Consider the following 16,475-nt stretch of genomic DNA (forward strand, 5'->3'; position numbering starts at 1 on the left):
TAAAAGTTAAAGAAGCATGTTTACTTTTTGCCCAATTTCTACTCCAACATGAACTATACTGATGTTTCTTATACATTTGTGTTCTACAACAGCTTTGGAAAGTACAGTACACGAGGAAAACTCGGGACATTATCTGTTACTGATTCAAAAATTCATTACTGGGCTTCACAGCTGCTATACGTTCCAGTCTTGATTGAACCTACAATAGAAACAAAATGACACTTACAGTCTTTCACATTAATTACAGAAAATGACTTAACTGTGTGACTGGCTCAGACTCATGAATAAATGTAATCATTAGTGTATACTAATGGATTAATAGAAGGTAGTGCATTTGTATAGTTTTTAGATGCCTGTACTTGGTGATGGTGAGAAGCATTAGGTCAAGAGACTAACTACTTGACTTTGAGCAGTTGCAGGATTAGGGACCCCTGGAAAAGAGGTGTGCCCTAATTTTTAGACTCAATTCTCTGTATAGCTAAATTTATTTTCTTCCCACACTCCATGTAATAAGGAAGCATAATTTATAAGCTTTATTCTCGCAGAGCCAGCCTTCTATCATCGCTTAGTATTAAAGATAGGAATGTTAATCATACAAATGAGTACAAGTAGGACCATATCAAATTCAGTTCATTTTGGTCAATTTCATAGTAATGGGACTTTACTATGGTGAACATTTTTCAGATCTTGAAATCTGTTATTTCACAGTATTGTAGCCAAGAGGGCCACAACCCAAAATGCCACCCTTACTACTTCACTGCTGTCTTCAAAACTGGGCAGCCATCCAGCTCTGAAAAGTATACCAGCAGCAGCACAGAAATTTGAATAATACCATGCCATACTCACTTCTGCACCACTGCTGGTAACAGCACACCCTTCAGACCTGAACTCCCAGCCAGCAGTCTTTCAGATTCCTACAGCTAGGGGAGATTCCAAGACGTAAGTCTGACCAAAAGTGGCATGTACAGAGGAAGCCCTGTCCTTCCTCAGCTTGTCCAGGAGCCCAGCACTTGTGTTAGAGGGCCCTGGGGTGGCTATGTATAAGGGAGGATACCAGGCCAACTCACTTCTGTGGTGCTGATGGCAGTGCCATTCTCTGGCTGCTGAACTCTGAAATCTGGTCTTCCCTACACTAGCCAGATTTCACAGAAGGTATCAGATTTCCATCTATGACCCATTTTTCATAGCCCTGATTTTGTCAGGGTGCCAAGTATGTTAGATTATAGAGTCCCTTTAAAATATTAGAACTACTGAACTAGCGATGGGACTTGTATAGTTACATTGCCATATTTCTTACATTAGCTGTTGTGAATCTGCCTCTTCCTTTTAGACTACTGATATATTTATGGTTCCTGCAATAGTGAATCTGACAGTGAATGTTAGGTCTGAGTCACTTACAAAATTAAAATTACTGATTTTTGTCTGTTCTTCCATTTAACAATCTAGTGTACAATGAATGCTCAATGCAAGATGCCAGGAACAACTATTTTTTAATACAGTTACCATACACAATTGAGGATTTTAGACTGTGCTGCATTTCATTTGCACTTTAGATTCACTGATGAGAATAACAGCATCAATTATATAACTTACACTGTCAAAATTACCTCCTGCCCAGATGTTTTCATCAAGTTAACTGACTTTCAACTCCAAGTCCCAAGCTAATAGTGAATTAGAACAAGTTTGTATGAATTGAAAACTTTACTGCTTTTACTTTTGTCACTTTTTTAGATTGTGTTCTTTTTAGGAGCAGAATCTTTACCATCACACATTATAGCAGGGGTGGGGAAGCTGGGGGTTTGATGCAGCCCCTGATGCACAGGACTCTCCTCCCCAGCATTGGGGAGCCCACAGTGGTGATCCAGCCCTCCCTTCCCTGCCATCCCACCTATGGGGCTGGAGCACACAAAATGTACTAGCCTGGGACCCCCCCAGGCCAGGAGTGGGCAAAAGGGCCTCTGTGGACCGGATCTGGCCCACTAAGAGGATTGATCTGACCTGTGGAGGCTCTGCAGCTTCCCTGCCTCCAGGCCAATGAGGGCCTGGGGGCAGGGGGAGCATGCAAAGTTTCCTCTGCCCTGCCCCCACCCTGCCAGGAGCATGCAGCACTTAGAAGCACCTTGCACTCCTGGCAGGGCAAGAGGTGTATGCCCCTCCCCCAAGCCCTGATTGGCCTGGAGGCAGAAGGGGAAGTGTGCAAAGTCTCCTCCTACCACCGGGGCATGGGCACCTGGTGGGAGGGGGAAAGGAAACACTCCCCCAGACCAGTCATGGTCTGTGGGTGGGGAAGCAGGAAAGTATCCTGGCCCCACCCCTTCTGCTTGAGGCCCCGCCCCCTCTGGTGCAGCCCAGGACCACTTCAAACATTTCTAAAGTGGCCCCCAGAAAAAATTATTGCCCACCCATACCCTAGGCTCTAGTGTGTAAGGGGAATGTTGGGAGTGTCTTTCTGCTTCTCAGTCAGACCTCTGTTGTACAGCCTGAGAGGGAATAGTGCCCACAGCCACATGGAAAAGGGAACCAAGAGCCAATGCAAAAATACCTGTGTGGTCCAAAGCCACATTAAAATCCAGTAAAAAAACTCCACCACTCAATACATATCAGATTGACCAGTGGCTGTTAATGTTAGCTGTTTTCAGCTCTTCAGTCCTGATCAGTTTGACAAATTAGACTCTCTGTTACTCTGTACAGTGCTGATTACTAGTACTGCTTCAATGCTTCAACTAAGTATTAAAGGCCATTTTGTAAGACCCTATACATACAATACAGCAACAGTTCCTCCCCTAAAGAACAGTGTTCATTGTCTGTATAAAGCTAAATAATTAAAAGGCTAAAAATTCATTCTGTATCTACACTTCATATATCAAGGTGGTTTAAGATAACAGCTTATCCTACCTCATCAAAACTCTTGTTTAACTGGGCCAAAGTTATATTGTGGTTTTTCATTAGTTTCTGGTATTCTGCCAGGCTCTCTGCTTCTTTTGTGAGTTTCTCTAGATAAAGCAAAGTAGGCAAGACATCAAATATGTAGAGATTAAAGCAATAGCTGAACAAACTCTGTAATAATTCACATTTATTTGCAAAATAAGTTCCAGTCAAGTTTACATACCATAAATAAGCCTACAAGGTAAAATGCAATACTTCATTCTATTTGGTGCCTTCACACTTGACCTGATGCTTATAAAACCTCCCATCTCTGTGGAAAAAGTACTAAAGACCAAGGCTGTGTCTAGACTGGCAAGTTTTTCAAACTTGCCAGCTGTCTACACTGGCCGCTTGAATTACCGCACGAACACTGACGATCTCTCTGGAGATATTTAAGAACAGGTTAAACAGACATCTGTCAGGGATGGTGTAGACGGAGTTTGGTCCTGCCTTGAGGGCGGGGGGGCTGGACTCGATGACCTCTTGAGGTCCCTTCCAGTCCTATAATTCTATGTAAGAAATCAGTGCTGCTTGCGGAAATACTATGCTGCTCCCGTTCGGGCAAAAGTCCTTTTGCGCAAAAGGGCCAGTGTAGACAGCTCAGATTTGTTTTGCACAAAAAAGCCCCAATTGCGAAAATGGCGATTGGGGCTTTTTTGCGCAAAAGCGCATCTAGATTGGCACCGTGCCAATCTAGACGCTCTTTTCCGCAAATGCTTTTAACGGAAAACTTTTCATTAAAAGCATTTGCGGAAAATCATGCCAGTCTAGACGTAGCCCAAAGGTATTGAGGAACTACTTACTACAGCTTGAACTAGGGATGTAAAGGACTAGTTAACTAGTCACCTAGTCGCTCCCTCCAGCTGATCCTGGGCCCAAAGGTATTGAGGAACTACTTACTACAGCTTGAACTAGGGATGTAAAGGACTAGTTAACTAGTCACCTAGTCACTCCCCCTGCTGATCCTGGGCTCCAAGCAGTGCTGCCACTTTAAAATGGGGACTCTTGTGCATTTCCAAGAGGAAGCACAGCATGGAACCTGGGGCCAGCCCAGGACTCTGAGTCCCTTGCTAACCCCAGGCTCCATGTGGGCACTTCCGCTTTGAAATGCACAGAGCCCCCCGCTGGGACTCTTCTGCATTTCAAAGCAGAAGCACCCACATGGAGCCCAGAGTCAGCAGGACTTACCCTGGCCCTGGGCTCCACGCTGCATTCCAACTTTGAAATGCACAAGAACCCCCACTGGATCTCTTGTACATTTCAAAGGAACAAGACAGAAGTGCATATCAACTAGTGGGTGGAAATTCCATCCACTACTCAACTAGTAAATTAATTGCTAGTTCACATCCTTAGCTTGAACCTCTCAAGTCCTGCACTTTCTAGTTTGGCAACATCCGTGGTCTGGCATGATTTTAGGTAGTCATATGTCCGCTTATGTGGGTAGGCAACTTTCTTGCAATCCCATAAAGTTAGCTGATAGACACCAGTCCTGGCTCTCAGTGTTGTGTGCTGTAATTGAGCCCTAATTTACCCTAAATTAGGGTAAGAGCCCAGGAAGCAGTGGGAATGCTGGTAATGCTGCTAGACTATATTGACTTCCCCTGGTTCTGCAAAGGTCACGTCCTAGGGTTGCCAGACTGAAGAGATTCAGCCTGGCAGCAGCGCACATCGGCCTGGCTCGTTACAACTCATCCAGTCTGTAAGCGGAGGAGAGGAAGGGTCAGTTCGTGCCAGGCGGGGATCACGCTGTCCAGTCACTGGGACACTTGCCGCGCTCCGCTGCCTCCCAGAGGGAGGGGAGCCGGCTGCAGATCCCGGCCCGTCACTGACTCTCTCGCAGCCGAGGCGCGGGGAAGAGACCCAGGCGGCCGCTGACTCGGTTCAACCAGAGCCGCCTGCCGCGCTGAAGCCAACCCGGCGCCAGCAGCGAGGGGTCGCTCCGCGGAGCCCCGCCCCGCCGACCGTTACCTAGCGCCGCCGCCATCCGCGCGTACGCGACGTCTGAGGCGGGGGACGCGCTCGCGGCCATGCTCTCCCGCCCCGCGCAGCGCAGCGCTCCGAACCGGCCCGGCCGCCTCCCTCCGGTCGCGCGGCCCTTCCCTGCCAGCCCGTCGCCACGTGACCGGCACTGCGGTTACTGTCACGTGCTCCCGCTGGCTGCTCCTCCCCGGCGCTCCGCCCCCCTCCCCCAGATGCTCTCCAAGGAGACGAGCGCGAGCGGACGCCCCGCGCCTGGCAGCGCGGCGCGGGGCTGCGGGTGGCAATGGGGGAAGGCGGGGACTCCAGCGCGCCGGGCTCGGAGCAGCTGCGGCTGGAGCTGGGGCAGGAGGAGCAGATGAAGTGAGTCCCTGTCCCAGGGCAGCGGGGCGCCCTGCTGCGAGCGGGGGGCGCCAGGGGGAGGCCCCCACGCGCTGCAGAGGAGGTTGAGGTTGCCCAGGGCAGAACACGCGGGTGCTTATAAGCTTTCCATGCCTTAACCATGGGCGCTGCGTGTCTGCCCTGGGCTGAACTGCTTGGGCAAATGATCCTAGAATCCTAGGGCTGGAGGAGACCTCAGGAGGTCATCAAGTCCAGCCTCTGCTAAAAGCAGGACCACAATCCTAGCTAAGTCCCGATTGGCCAAGGTGCGCCAGCAGTAGGGCCACTGTGCCTCCTGTTTGGCCAGGTCTGTCCCTTTTTTATCCTCTGTCACAGCTTTTTTTTTTTTTTTCCCCCCCCCCCCCAAAGTGGGAATTTGTTGCATTTGCCACTTATATCAAAAAGTCAGCTGGGGTTTTGAGTGACTAGCTCAGGTCAGCCCTGTATATGAAGAATAGTGATAGAAATGTAGCCATGTTAGTCTGGTGTAGCTGAAACAAAATACAGGACTATGTAGGACTTTAAAGACTAACAAGATGGTTTATTAGGTGATGAGCTTTCGTGGGACAGACCCACTTCCTCAGATCAAATAGTGGAAGAAAATATGAAGGTGTGAGTGGGATCCTCAGGGTAGCCCCATGTGGTGTTCTGTTTTCTGTTCCAGCAGTATGGGAAGATCTAGCTGTTTCAGAGAATGAAGCCGAGGAAATATGTTTTCTTTATACTATGGTGTTTTGCCAACCTTTTCTTTTAGATGCTCTAGTGCAGTGTTTCCCAACCTTTTTTTTTATAAAGTACTCTCTTAAAAAAAAAAAAAGTACCCCCAGTGCCTACAGTTTTCAGACACACTTTTTTTCTACTTTTGCAACACATTTGTTTAAATATCTTAATCGTAGCCAGGTGGGCGATGACGATTTTGGGTGTAAAAAGTACAAACATAATAAAGCGCTTTAAAACTTAAAACAAAAATTCTGTTTTCTCCAAATTTCAGTTGTTGACATACTCCCCAAACTTCTCTCGAGTACCCCAAGAGTACTTGTACCACTGGTTGAGAAACACTGCTCTAGTGCTCCCATGCTTTGAAGTAGGAACTTGACATTTGGCTGGTGGTGGCCTTTGTGCTAGAGACGCAACTCTTGCCAGCCCTGAGAAGTTCACACAGATTCGGCCCAATTCTAAGCCTTTGAAAAATATGTACATGCTCAAAGATTTTAGCAGATAAATTACCAAAAAATTCCACCTGTGCTGGGCATGCTCCAGCATGGGCCTAAGCAGGCTGTCCCCTGCACTTTCACAGCACTGGGCTGCTGCAGTTCTAGATATTTGATTGGAGACTAGGGAGCCTTGTTTTGTCTGTGCTCAGAGTGACTGACTGAGCCCAGGTAGCTTAGAGAAGGAAGCTGCCTGATGTGCATGCAGAGCAGACAAGAGCCACAGAGGATCCGGGAGAAATTTGTATTGGAAGCTCTCACAATAGAGGGAGTAGAGGTGAGAGGAGACTGGAATAGGCTGAACAATGATAATAGGAGCAGGGAAGGGCAACGGGAGAGGACTTGGGAGTCACTAGATCAGAGGAGACAGATTGAATGAGGCATCAGGAGGGAGATTGGGACTCTCTAGGCCGAGGTGGCCAACCCGGGTTTTCAAAGGAAAAATTGTGGCTTCTGCACCAGCAGATCTTCTCACGGTCCTCTGATCTGACCTTTTTTTCTTTGTCTGGGCAAGGCGTCACTTGGCGCAGTGAGATCTGATGCTGTGGCCAACAGAAGCCTGCTTGGGCCACACAGGGCTCTTAAAGGGGCAGTGGGTTTTTTTTTTTTGTTGTTTTTTGCTCAACAACTTTTTTCCCTCGGCTCTTTGCACTGTGTCCACCACTATTTTGGCTCTTTGTCTGTAATGGGTTGGTCACCTCTGCTCTAGGCACTGTTAGGAATGGAATTAGGAATACTGAGCAAGGAGGCTGGGATGGGAAGTCTGGAGAGGTAAAATTAAGATTTGCTGGGCAAGGAGACTAAAATGGGGATGGGAAGTCTGAGAAGTGGAGATTGGGCTGTCTAAATGTGGAGAATTGGACAAGAAGGCAGAGGTGAGCTAGAGACAGGACTAGGGAACAGATTAAAGGGACTGGGGCAAAAAGGGTCAAGTTTAAGGAAAATAGGCAAAAGAATCTGTGCCCGCATATTACCCACTCTACTCCAGAGTCTGGAACGGAACACCAAATTCCTAAGTCTCACCATCCTTCTGCTGTCAGTAGACGTTCCTGTTGGGGGAATCATGTGCAACTGTGCACATGCAGAATTGTTGTTGCTGGTAGAGGCAGCAAGGGAGGGAAGCGACTAGTCGAGTTCCTACTCGACTACCTGATAAACATTTGCTTATCAGAAAGTCGACTAGTCTCTTACATCCCTATTCAGAAATGCTTGATTTAACCAAAGCTTAAATTTCCAATACAATTGACAATTTGTCTATTTTGAAAACACTTCACACTCTAGTGCTCTACATTTTTTTCACATTATTGCTTTGGTAATGAAAATAATAATGGCTTACCTCTTACAATATTTCTAGAGAAAATTTTCTCTTTGTTACATACTATTTCAGACCTTGAGTTTAGCTACTAGTTATCATATACTTTGACAGTTCCTGAAATTTAAATAATCGTCATAATATGTGGCCAAAAAGTATCTAAAAGAAGTATTATTAGTCTCTAAGCAGTGAGTTCTGAGTTAAACTAAGATAAACATTTCCAATAGCACTTTTCTCAGGTATACTGTTATGTATCAAAAACTCAGACAATCATTAGTTCATTAGCCTTACAGCCTGTCAGCTGATGGTCAGGGCAGTGCATGTGTGTGTGTTACACCCGAGTCTTCAACTGCTGAGACACAAGGCCCCGTCGCAGTGGGCAGTCTAGGTGAGACTGATGGGAGCCCCGAGGAGTTTAACGTTCGTGTCTTTACTGCTAGGATCTGGATCCCTTCGCGGCAGGCAGCCAACAGGCCAACAGACGCCCCAGAGTTTACAGGGAGAGCTTATTACACCTCAGATTTTGACTGCTAGGATACACGATCCCTTCGCAGCGGGCAGCTTGGGGAAGCTGAGAGATGCCCCAATGGATCTGTCCCCTGGAAGCGACATGATCCAATGCTCAACCTCTCCCTATATCTGTCCTTTATGACTGGCTGGAGTTCTTTTTAAAAATTGTGCTTGGTTCTGTTACAGCAACTGAAGGAGTCAGGTCACAGCTTAAACAGTTACTATTTTATTGTAACAGGGTAAACTTAGCTGTTAAATGCTACTACTGTGTTACAGATAACACAGCCACTACAAAGGACAGGACAGAAATTACACTAATAAGTCACTTACAGGTACCATGAAACCCTTTTGGTTCTCTGAGCTCTTATTAAATGCATGCAAAATAGATACCTAGCAGGTATATATTCTTATCCCTGCGTTCCAGACTTGGCGTGGCCAGCGTCTTTCTCTCAATCCCTTGGGAAGAAGTAGGGCGAGGTTGGGCGTCCCACAGACCTTGGGAGTCAATCAATACCTGCCAGCAGGTGTAGATGATTGGAGCTCAAATGGGGTGGGCTACTAAACCCCTCTTTATACCCCTTAGGTCACGTAGGCTTCTTCCTGATCTCAAGTGGCCAATTAGGAAAAATGGCTTTGAACGCCAAGTTTCCCACAAAGGGTGCAAAGCATAATTCACACCTGGGAAAATGCAAACAATGGGCTCCTCTGGTATGTGATGGGCAAAGATTCCTCTCCTGGGACAGTGCAGGCGTGTCAATTACTGGTACTAGCCATCAGGGCGGCGGGAGGCCCCAGGTCGTCAGCTAGCCCATTTACTGTCTAGTTTCTGTTTATGGTAGAGTCAGGGACAGGCAGCACACCTGCGTTCCCAGAGCATCAAAGGCTGACCGCCTTTCCCTTGCTCTCTGGAGCGGGGGAGGGGAAACAAGATGGGGTTCATGTCTGGCTACACAGCCTTACACTTGATGTCTTGCCAGAAAAATATTGATATGTAGAGATAGTATATAATATTGCCTTATGAAAATATTTCCAATGACAGAATTTCAAAAATGCCTCTGTTTCTAAAGCACTGTAGCAATTCTAAAGAAGAACTAATGATGGGCCACTGAACAGAGTGTACTGGTGCTCTAAGGTGGTACACAGAATTCTCTTTCAGATGTTACATGTTCAGAGGCATATTGATCTTGCTTACATGTTCAGAGGTATATTGACCATCATTTTTGGTATTGGGAAGGATTCCCCTCCTTCCCCCCCAAGTTAGATTGGCATGAGCCTTGGGTTGTTCAGTTTGGTTTAGGGTTTTTGTTTTTCACCTTTCTCTGCAGCACGAGTCTAGCTCACTTGCTAGGATCATGTAGGTATATCTCACCAAATCATTTCTCTGCCATTACAGAGGCCTCAGGCATTCATGCATCTTGGCCCTTCATGTTTCATGCCTATGGCATATAGCAGTTTCTAATCCAGTGTATTGAACTTAATACTGTGGCAACTGAGTAGGGTTTAGTAGCCTGTCATGTGCAGGAGGAAAAACTAGATCGGGGTGGCCAACCCTTTCTGGGCAAAGAGCCAAGATAGCAGTGGATCCAGCACGAAGAGACGGGGCAAAGTTGTCGAGCAACCTTTTGCCCCTTTAAAAGGAGCCTCTGGTCATGTTTAGTTGAGCAAAAAAAAAAAAAGCTCTGCCCTTTTAAGAAAACTCATTTAAACGTGTTTTGAGGCTTTTTGGCCACAGCAGGCTCTCGACACCATCTTTAATTCTACATCTTTCATGGCTGTGCCGGACGACTCCCCTGCCCAGATCAGCACAGGGGGCTGGGAGGAGAGGGCCATTTTTGAGGAGTGTGGGGGCAGCTTCGTGAGCTGCACCGGGGGGGGGGGAAGAGCTGTATGCGGCTCGTGAACCTCGGGTTGGCCACGGCTAAACTAGATGATCTGGTAGTCCCTTCTGGCCTCAATCGCTCTAATGTACATAGTGGAATATAAACACAAGGACACTTGATCTGTACATGAAATTCAAGTTAGACTTTGTTGTTAGTAAGACGATAAATTGTATAACTATTTAACTAACTTCTCTCACAGGGAAACACTTGAACTCTCAATATTTGAATTGAGAAACACAATAACAGAACTTGAAAAAAGACTTCACAGTGTTGAGGATGAAGGTAAGTGAACAATTAATCTTAGCAGCAGTGTTCCCCCTAAGATTTTTTTCATTCATGAGCGGAGTGAGTTTAGTCTTACGCACCAGTATTGAGGTTGTGGGCTTGTTTGGATGTGTGCCACTGTGGCACCCACCAGTTACTAGCAAAATTACACACACACACACTTCAAATTGTTATGTAAGAAAAAATACTAAAGCAAGGGATAATTAACACTCACCCACCCTGAATACCACCCAACTTGCTATTTCCTACATACAACACTGTACCTCCGGACGACACACAGCTAGGTGGTACCTGTATAGGCCTGGTTAACTGCCTATACCCCTACACACCCTGCAGTTGTGTCCAGCGTTGCAGTCTAGAACCTGTCTCCCCACCCCCACCCCCGTATGCCACCAGTATATAAGTCTGGGCCATGTTATCTGCACTCCAAACACAAATAGCCAGTAGCTGGGCCTAGGGCCCACAGCCCAAGCACCACTGCCCAGAAACCTGTGCCCAGCCCCACATCTCACCTGTTCTCCCCTGTCCCTATTTCTCAGAGACCTGTGTCCAACCCCACAGCTTGCCCTCCATCCCCTTCCCCTGAATTTACCTGTGCCAGCCAACTTCTGTGCCAATCCCCTCATCCTTGGCTCCTCTGGTATGATCCCAGTACCTGTTTTGCTGTTCTTCTGCCCAGGCTCCCTTGCTACTCCCCCAGCCACCACAGCAGCCTCCTGCTTTGCGGCTTATGGCTCTTCCAGCCGCAGCCATCACAACAGCCTCCCGCTGTGCTGCTCAGGACTCCTCCAGCCCCAGCCATCACTTCCTCTTGCTTTGTGGCTCATGGATCCACCAGCCTCTGCTGCAGCTCTGCATAGGAGGTGTGCGGGGGTGGAATTTTTTGGTGTGCGCACGTGTAAGCATGCAGATGAGAGGGAACAGGATTTGATATTAATCTACGAGTGTTAGTAATTGTTGAGTTCAGCAGACACATTGAATGGAGTGAGTGATAAGGATGTTAAATTGCAATTAGTGAACTAATCATGTACTCAATACAATTTGATAGAACCACTATGCAGATCTACAGCAAGGGTAGCTCCAGGAGCCACCTGCACTGTGGCTCTGCATTTTAAATGTAGTAAGAGACACCGGGCTCTTACTACATTTAAAATTTAGAGGTGCAACGTATGTGCGAGCCAGGACTGCTCCATCCCAGGTCACGCTGAGTCCAGCAGCCCCTGTTTGCAGTGAACAGCCCTGGCTGCTTCCGGAGTAGCCTCTGTTTGCAGCAGCTATAGCCGCAGCCAGCCCTAGCTACCGCAAACGGGCTGGTTGGCAGCATGCTTTGTAGCAGCCTCTCTTATCCCCTCCCCCCATAGCTCTAATAGAGGCAGCGGGGGCGCAGGTGGCACCCCAGAGGTGGTTCTGAGGGGAACCGGCTTTTAAGCCAGCTCCCTCCAGCACTGGCTCGTGTTTGCCCCCCACTCCCCACCCCTTGTTGCCTCTCAGGTGCGAGGACTCAAGCAGTCCTGCTCTCCCCATGTTTCTACTGCGGTGCTTCAGCCTTTGAAATGTAGCAAGACATGGGACTCTTGTTCCAAGGCTGAAGCCCTGCAGTGGGAACTGGTGTGAGTGGGGATTGCTTCAGTTTCTTCGCTACCCTCTTCGCTGCCCCTGCCCCCCTGCGGAGTTGATGCTGGGGTGAACTGGCTTTTAAGCCAGCTCCCCCCAATACTGGAATGTGTCCCTCCCACTTGCTGCCTCTCTCTGATAGAGGCAGTAGGACAGTGGGGGGAAAAGTGATTAGTCGAGTCTCTAGCCGACTATACAATAAGCTTATGCTTATCGGATAGTCGACTAGTCGCTTACATCCCTAGTGAGTGAGCGGATCCCTAATAGTACAGCTACAGATAGCTCCTTGCGTTGTCTCCGGGCAGTGACGTCTGCAGGCAGGGTTGTGGCCGTGGCAGGACAGGGCAGAGCAGAGATTCCTGCTAGCAGTGGATGGAGGAGGTAGAGAACAAGCTCCCCACTGCAGGGGCAAATACCTGTTGTGGAATCTGCTGGGAGTGTCAAGGTTCTCTGCTTTGCCCTACCAGGAATATAACCTTCCCCACATCTTGTGCCTGCAGAGATCAGATATCACTGGCCCAGTAATTGTGCATGGAGCCCTATAATGACAGTGAGGATGTGACAGCAGAGATGCAGAGTAAGTATGTTAGGGAGTGGATATTTGGCTAATTGTGTAGTTGATACAATTTGTATCGACTACACAATTAGTCAATAAGGGGAGGCCTGTGTAGAGCTGCAGCGGGGGTAGCTCCCGAAGCTGGTGCAAGCCAGGACTGAGCAGTCCTGGCTCACGCAGGCTCTGGGATAGCTGCGGCTCTGCCTTTTAAATATAAGAAGAGCTGGGCAGCTTTTACTACATTTAAAAGGCAGAGTCACATCAGTCCCAGACTGGCATGAACTGGGGCTGCTGGGTCCCGTCTTGCACTGAATCTAGCAGCCCCTGTTCATGGCAGCCCGGGCTGGCTGTGGGCAGAGGCTGCTCCGAAAGCAACCCCTACCTGCGGCTTGCTCCGGGCCGCCACAGAGACGGGCTGCTGCCACAAAGCAACCCCTGTCCATGGGGGGCCCAGGTTCCCATTGAGACCCGCTGCAGACAGGAGCTGTTGCTGGAGGAACCTCCCCTATCTCCTCTGCCCCTTCTGCTGCCTCTGATAGAGGCATCAGACGGGGGAGGAGGAGAGGGAGAGGTGGCACTGTGGAGATGGTGCTGGGGGGAACCAGCTTTTAAGCCAGCTCCCCCCCAGCACCAGCTCCTGTTCTCCCCCTTGCTGCCTCTGATACAGAGAGGCAGCAAGGGGGGAAAGCAAGTAGTAAGTAAGTAAGTAAGTAAGTAGAAAGCACTCGAGTTGAGTACTGGATAAGCTTAGATTTATCCGGTAGTTGAATACTCGACTACTTGCTTACATCCCTAAGGCAGAGGGTTCCCTGCATGGCCATTGACACCCAATCCCTACAGGCCCAAGGTGTCGGGGAGGCTGTGGTTCTGGTCCAGCAGAGCAGAGACCCCTAGCCAGGACTACAAAGAGGAAGAGGAGAAGTCTTTGTCGTCCCTGACTTCAGAAGAGGCCATTCTACTCTTGCATGGCTCTGTCTCTGAGCAGGAGCTGTTCAGCAGTGAGTGGCCTTCCCTGCAGCCTGGGACTTGTTATCTTCATGGCCCTGTCTAGAGCTCTCTGCTCCTCCTCTCCAGGACCACAACTTTCTCTGCACTTTTTGCTGCAGGAATCTAGTGTCACAGGCCATGCAGGGAGCCCTCTGTAGCTCTGCAATCATGTTCTATCACTTGCTCTCTAGCCACCCTCAGTCTGGCTTCCCCCACAATTTATGAAGATAAACTTGATATTGTTGGTATTACTGAAACCTGGTTGGGTGATTCACATGATTGAAATGTTAAAATTAATGGTTATAAGCTATTTAGGAAGAATCAAGTGGACAAAAGGAGCGGGGGAATGGCACTCTGCTAAAAACAGGATTCCCTATTTCCAAGTCCTTGCTAACTCAGAAAAATATGATTGAGAATGGTTTTGGAGCAGTGTCCTAAAAGATAAAGCACAAGATGGGATATCATCTTGTTCATGTCTGCTACAGACCACCAGATCATATCGGGGAACAAAATGACGACCTCCTTACACACCTCATTACAATGTATAGGGAAAAACGCTTTTTGTTGTGGTGGACTTCAGTTTGAGTGACGTATGTTGGAGGTGTATTGCTGCCAGTATTAAAACATCCTTTGAATTTCTAAACATATAAATGACAATTTCTGAACTCAGAAATTGTTGCAGCCAACTTGGGGGAAATCTTTGTTGAACCTTGTCCTAACAAATAAAGAGGAACTGATCACAGAACTGAAAACTAACAGCAGTTTAGGTACAAATGATTATGACTTGATCACATTTATCACCTGCAACCAGAATGAAGTCCAGACTAGTAATAATTATAAATAAATATGTTTGTATTTGGTGCCTTAGAAGGTCCAGTTCTACAAAGCTGAAAATAGTTATTAGCCAAATCAGCGGGGAGGAAACATTTAATGAGAAAAATATTAATGATAATTGGGAATCATTTAAGAATACCTTACTAGATGCCAAAAAAGCCACAATTGAGGAAGACAGACATGTTGGTTTAGACCTGGTTTAAAGGAGAAGTGAAAACAGCTATAAAATAAGAAATAATCTACTATATATTTGAGAGTGTATATATGTGTGTGTCTGTGAGTCTGTTTGTTCGAAAACTCCTAAATGGTAAGAGCTAGGACCACCAAATTTGGTATGCAGCTTCCTCTTATCATAACTTACAAGCAAGGTAAGGGTTTGATTGTGCAGGAGGAGGAAGGCTGAAAATCCCCCCGATTCCTATGGGGATGCATAAAACCATACAGAGAAGAGACAATCACCAGGCAGGTGAAAGGGGTTGGCTGCTCCCTGCCTTCCCATCTAGGACTACCTGAGCCTCCACCACGCAGCTCCACCCCGATTCTTATAGGAACATTGCTGGTTGTTTCCCTTCAGTGAGTGAAGGGAAAGTACACAGTTTGCTCCATTCCTTAAACACGCTGGGGAGCACGGGGGGGGGGAGGGGGGAGGGGAGGGCAGACAAATTTGGACCTGCCTCAGATGGGGGACATACACTCCTTCCCTGGGTGTGCCTGCTGGAGCTGTAGCAACTATGGAGATGCGCTTCTTATCTGGCCCCAAGCTGCTGTGATGAGGGAGGGCTGGCATAGACCTCTTTCCTTGGGGCAGCCTGCATATTGAATCTCTCATCTCCACCCCAGAACAATGGTTTAAATAAAGAAAAATGAAAATTAATTGAGTTAAGGACCTGAGCAATGCCTGGTAAATCTTATAGTATATAATAAATGGAAGCAAGGGCAAATTGATAAGCATGAATATACATCAGAAGTTAGTAATTGTAGAAAATTGGTAAAGGATACTAAGAGAAATCCATGTTCAGCTGTGTTAAGGACAAAAAGAAGGAGTTTTTAAAACATCATAATGAAAAGAATCAAGACAATAGTACTGGTCCATTACCAGATGGAAATGGTAGAATCATCAGTAAAAGTACATATTGTTTCTGTCCTGTATTTGGGGAAAAAACAGATGATACAGCCTCATCATATGATGATAATGCTCTTTCCATTCCTCTAATTTCTCTTATGAATTTTAAACAAAAGATTATGTTTGTTCCTTCAAAAGTTTCCAACTGAACATTGATTTAGTACAACTTTGAAACTTTACTATGCAAAAAAGCAGCTTTTAACCATTTTTAATTTAAATGAACTAAGCACAGAAACAGTTTTCTTGCCTTGTCAAATTGGTTTTTAAGCGTTCCCTTTATTTTTAGTAATTTACTTTTAACACAGTACTGTATTATATTTACTTTTGTTTGTTTTTGTCTCTGCTGTTGCCTGATTGCATACTTCTAATTCCAAAAGAAGTGTGAGGTTGACCAGTTAGGTTATAATTCTGAAGTTCTACTATGGAACAATATAAAATTAACATACTACATATTAAATTAAAAACTGGCTATCTGAAAGTTCTCAAAATGTAATGATCAATGGAGACTCATTATTGAACGGGTGTATTTCTAGTGGGATCTCTCAGGGATAAATACTTTACATTATGCTACTTAATATTTTTATCAGTGACCAGGAAGAAAACATAAAATCATCATTGATGAAGTTTGCAGATGGCACAAAATTTGGAGGAGTGGTAGATAGATGAAAAAGATAGGTCACCGATTCAGGATGTCTGGATTGCTTGGTAAACTGGACAGAGGCAAATAGTATGTTGTTTTAAATATAACTTATGTAAAAGTTCATGTCAAGGAACAAAAAAATATGTAGGCCTTGCTTACAGTATGGGGACTCTATCCTGCGAAGCAGTGACTTTGAAAAATATTTTTTTTTGGGGGGGGTGGATAATCAGCTGAGCATGG

At 46.7% G+C, this 16,475-nt stretch overlaps 1 protein-coding gene and 1 long non-coding RNA gene across 3 annotated transcripts in view; one reads left to right on the forward strand and one right to left on the reverse strand.

Moving 5' to 3' along the window:
• LOC102450402 (uncharacterized) lies at positions 1-5,038 on the reverse strand. Its single transcript, XR_012900709.2, has 3 exons — positions 4,894-5,038; positions 2,896-2,993; positions 1-199 (listed from the first exon to the last, which is right to left on the reverse strand). It is a non-coding gene; the product is annotated as an uncharacterized LOC102450402 (long non-coding RNA).
• Positions 5,039-5,056: 18 nt separating this feature from the next.
• CCDC169 (coiled-coil domain containing 169) overlaps positions 5,057-16,475 on the forward strand; it is a 66,358-nt gene continuing 54,939 nt past the window's right edge. The window contains exons 1-2 of one of the 2 annotated variants that reach the window (XM_006120552.5): positions 5,057-5,265; positions 10,396-10,478. In XM_006120552.5, coding sequence (XP_006120614.2) covers positions 5,189-5,265; positions 10,396-10,478 — 160 coding nt within the window. In that variant the 5' untranslated portion in view covers positions 5,057-5,188. The remainder of the gene's footprint in view (positions 5,266-10,395; positions 10,479-16,475) is intronic. The other variant, XM_089775502.1, reaches the window with a different exon arrangement.

Source organism: Pelodiscus sinensis, chromosome 1 (assembly GCF_052426305.1).
Source record: "Pelodiscus sinensis isolate ZL-2025 chromosome 1, ASM5242630v1, whole genome shotgun sequence".
Lineage (NCBI taxonomy): Eukaryota > Metazoa > Chordata > Testudines > Trionychidae > Pelodiscus > Pelodiscus sinensis.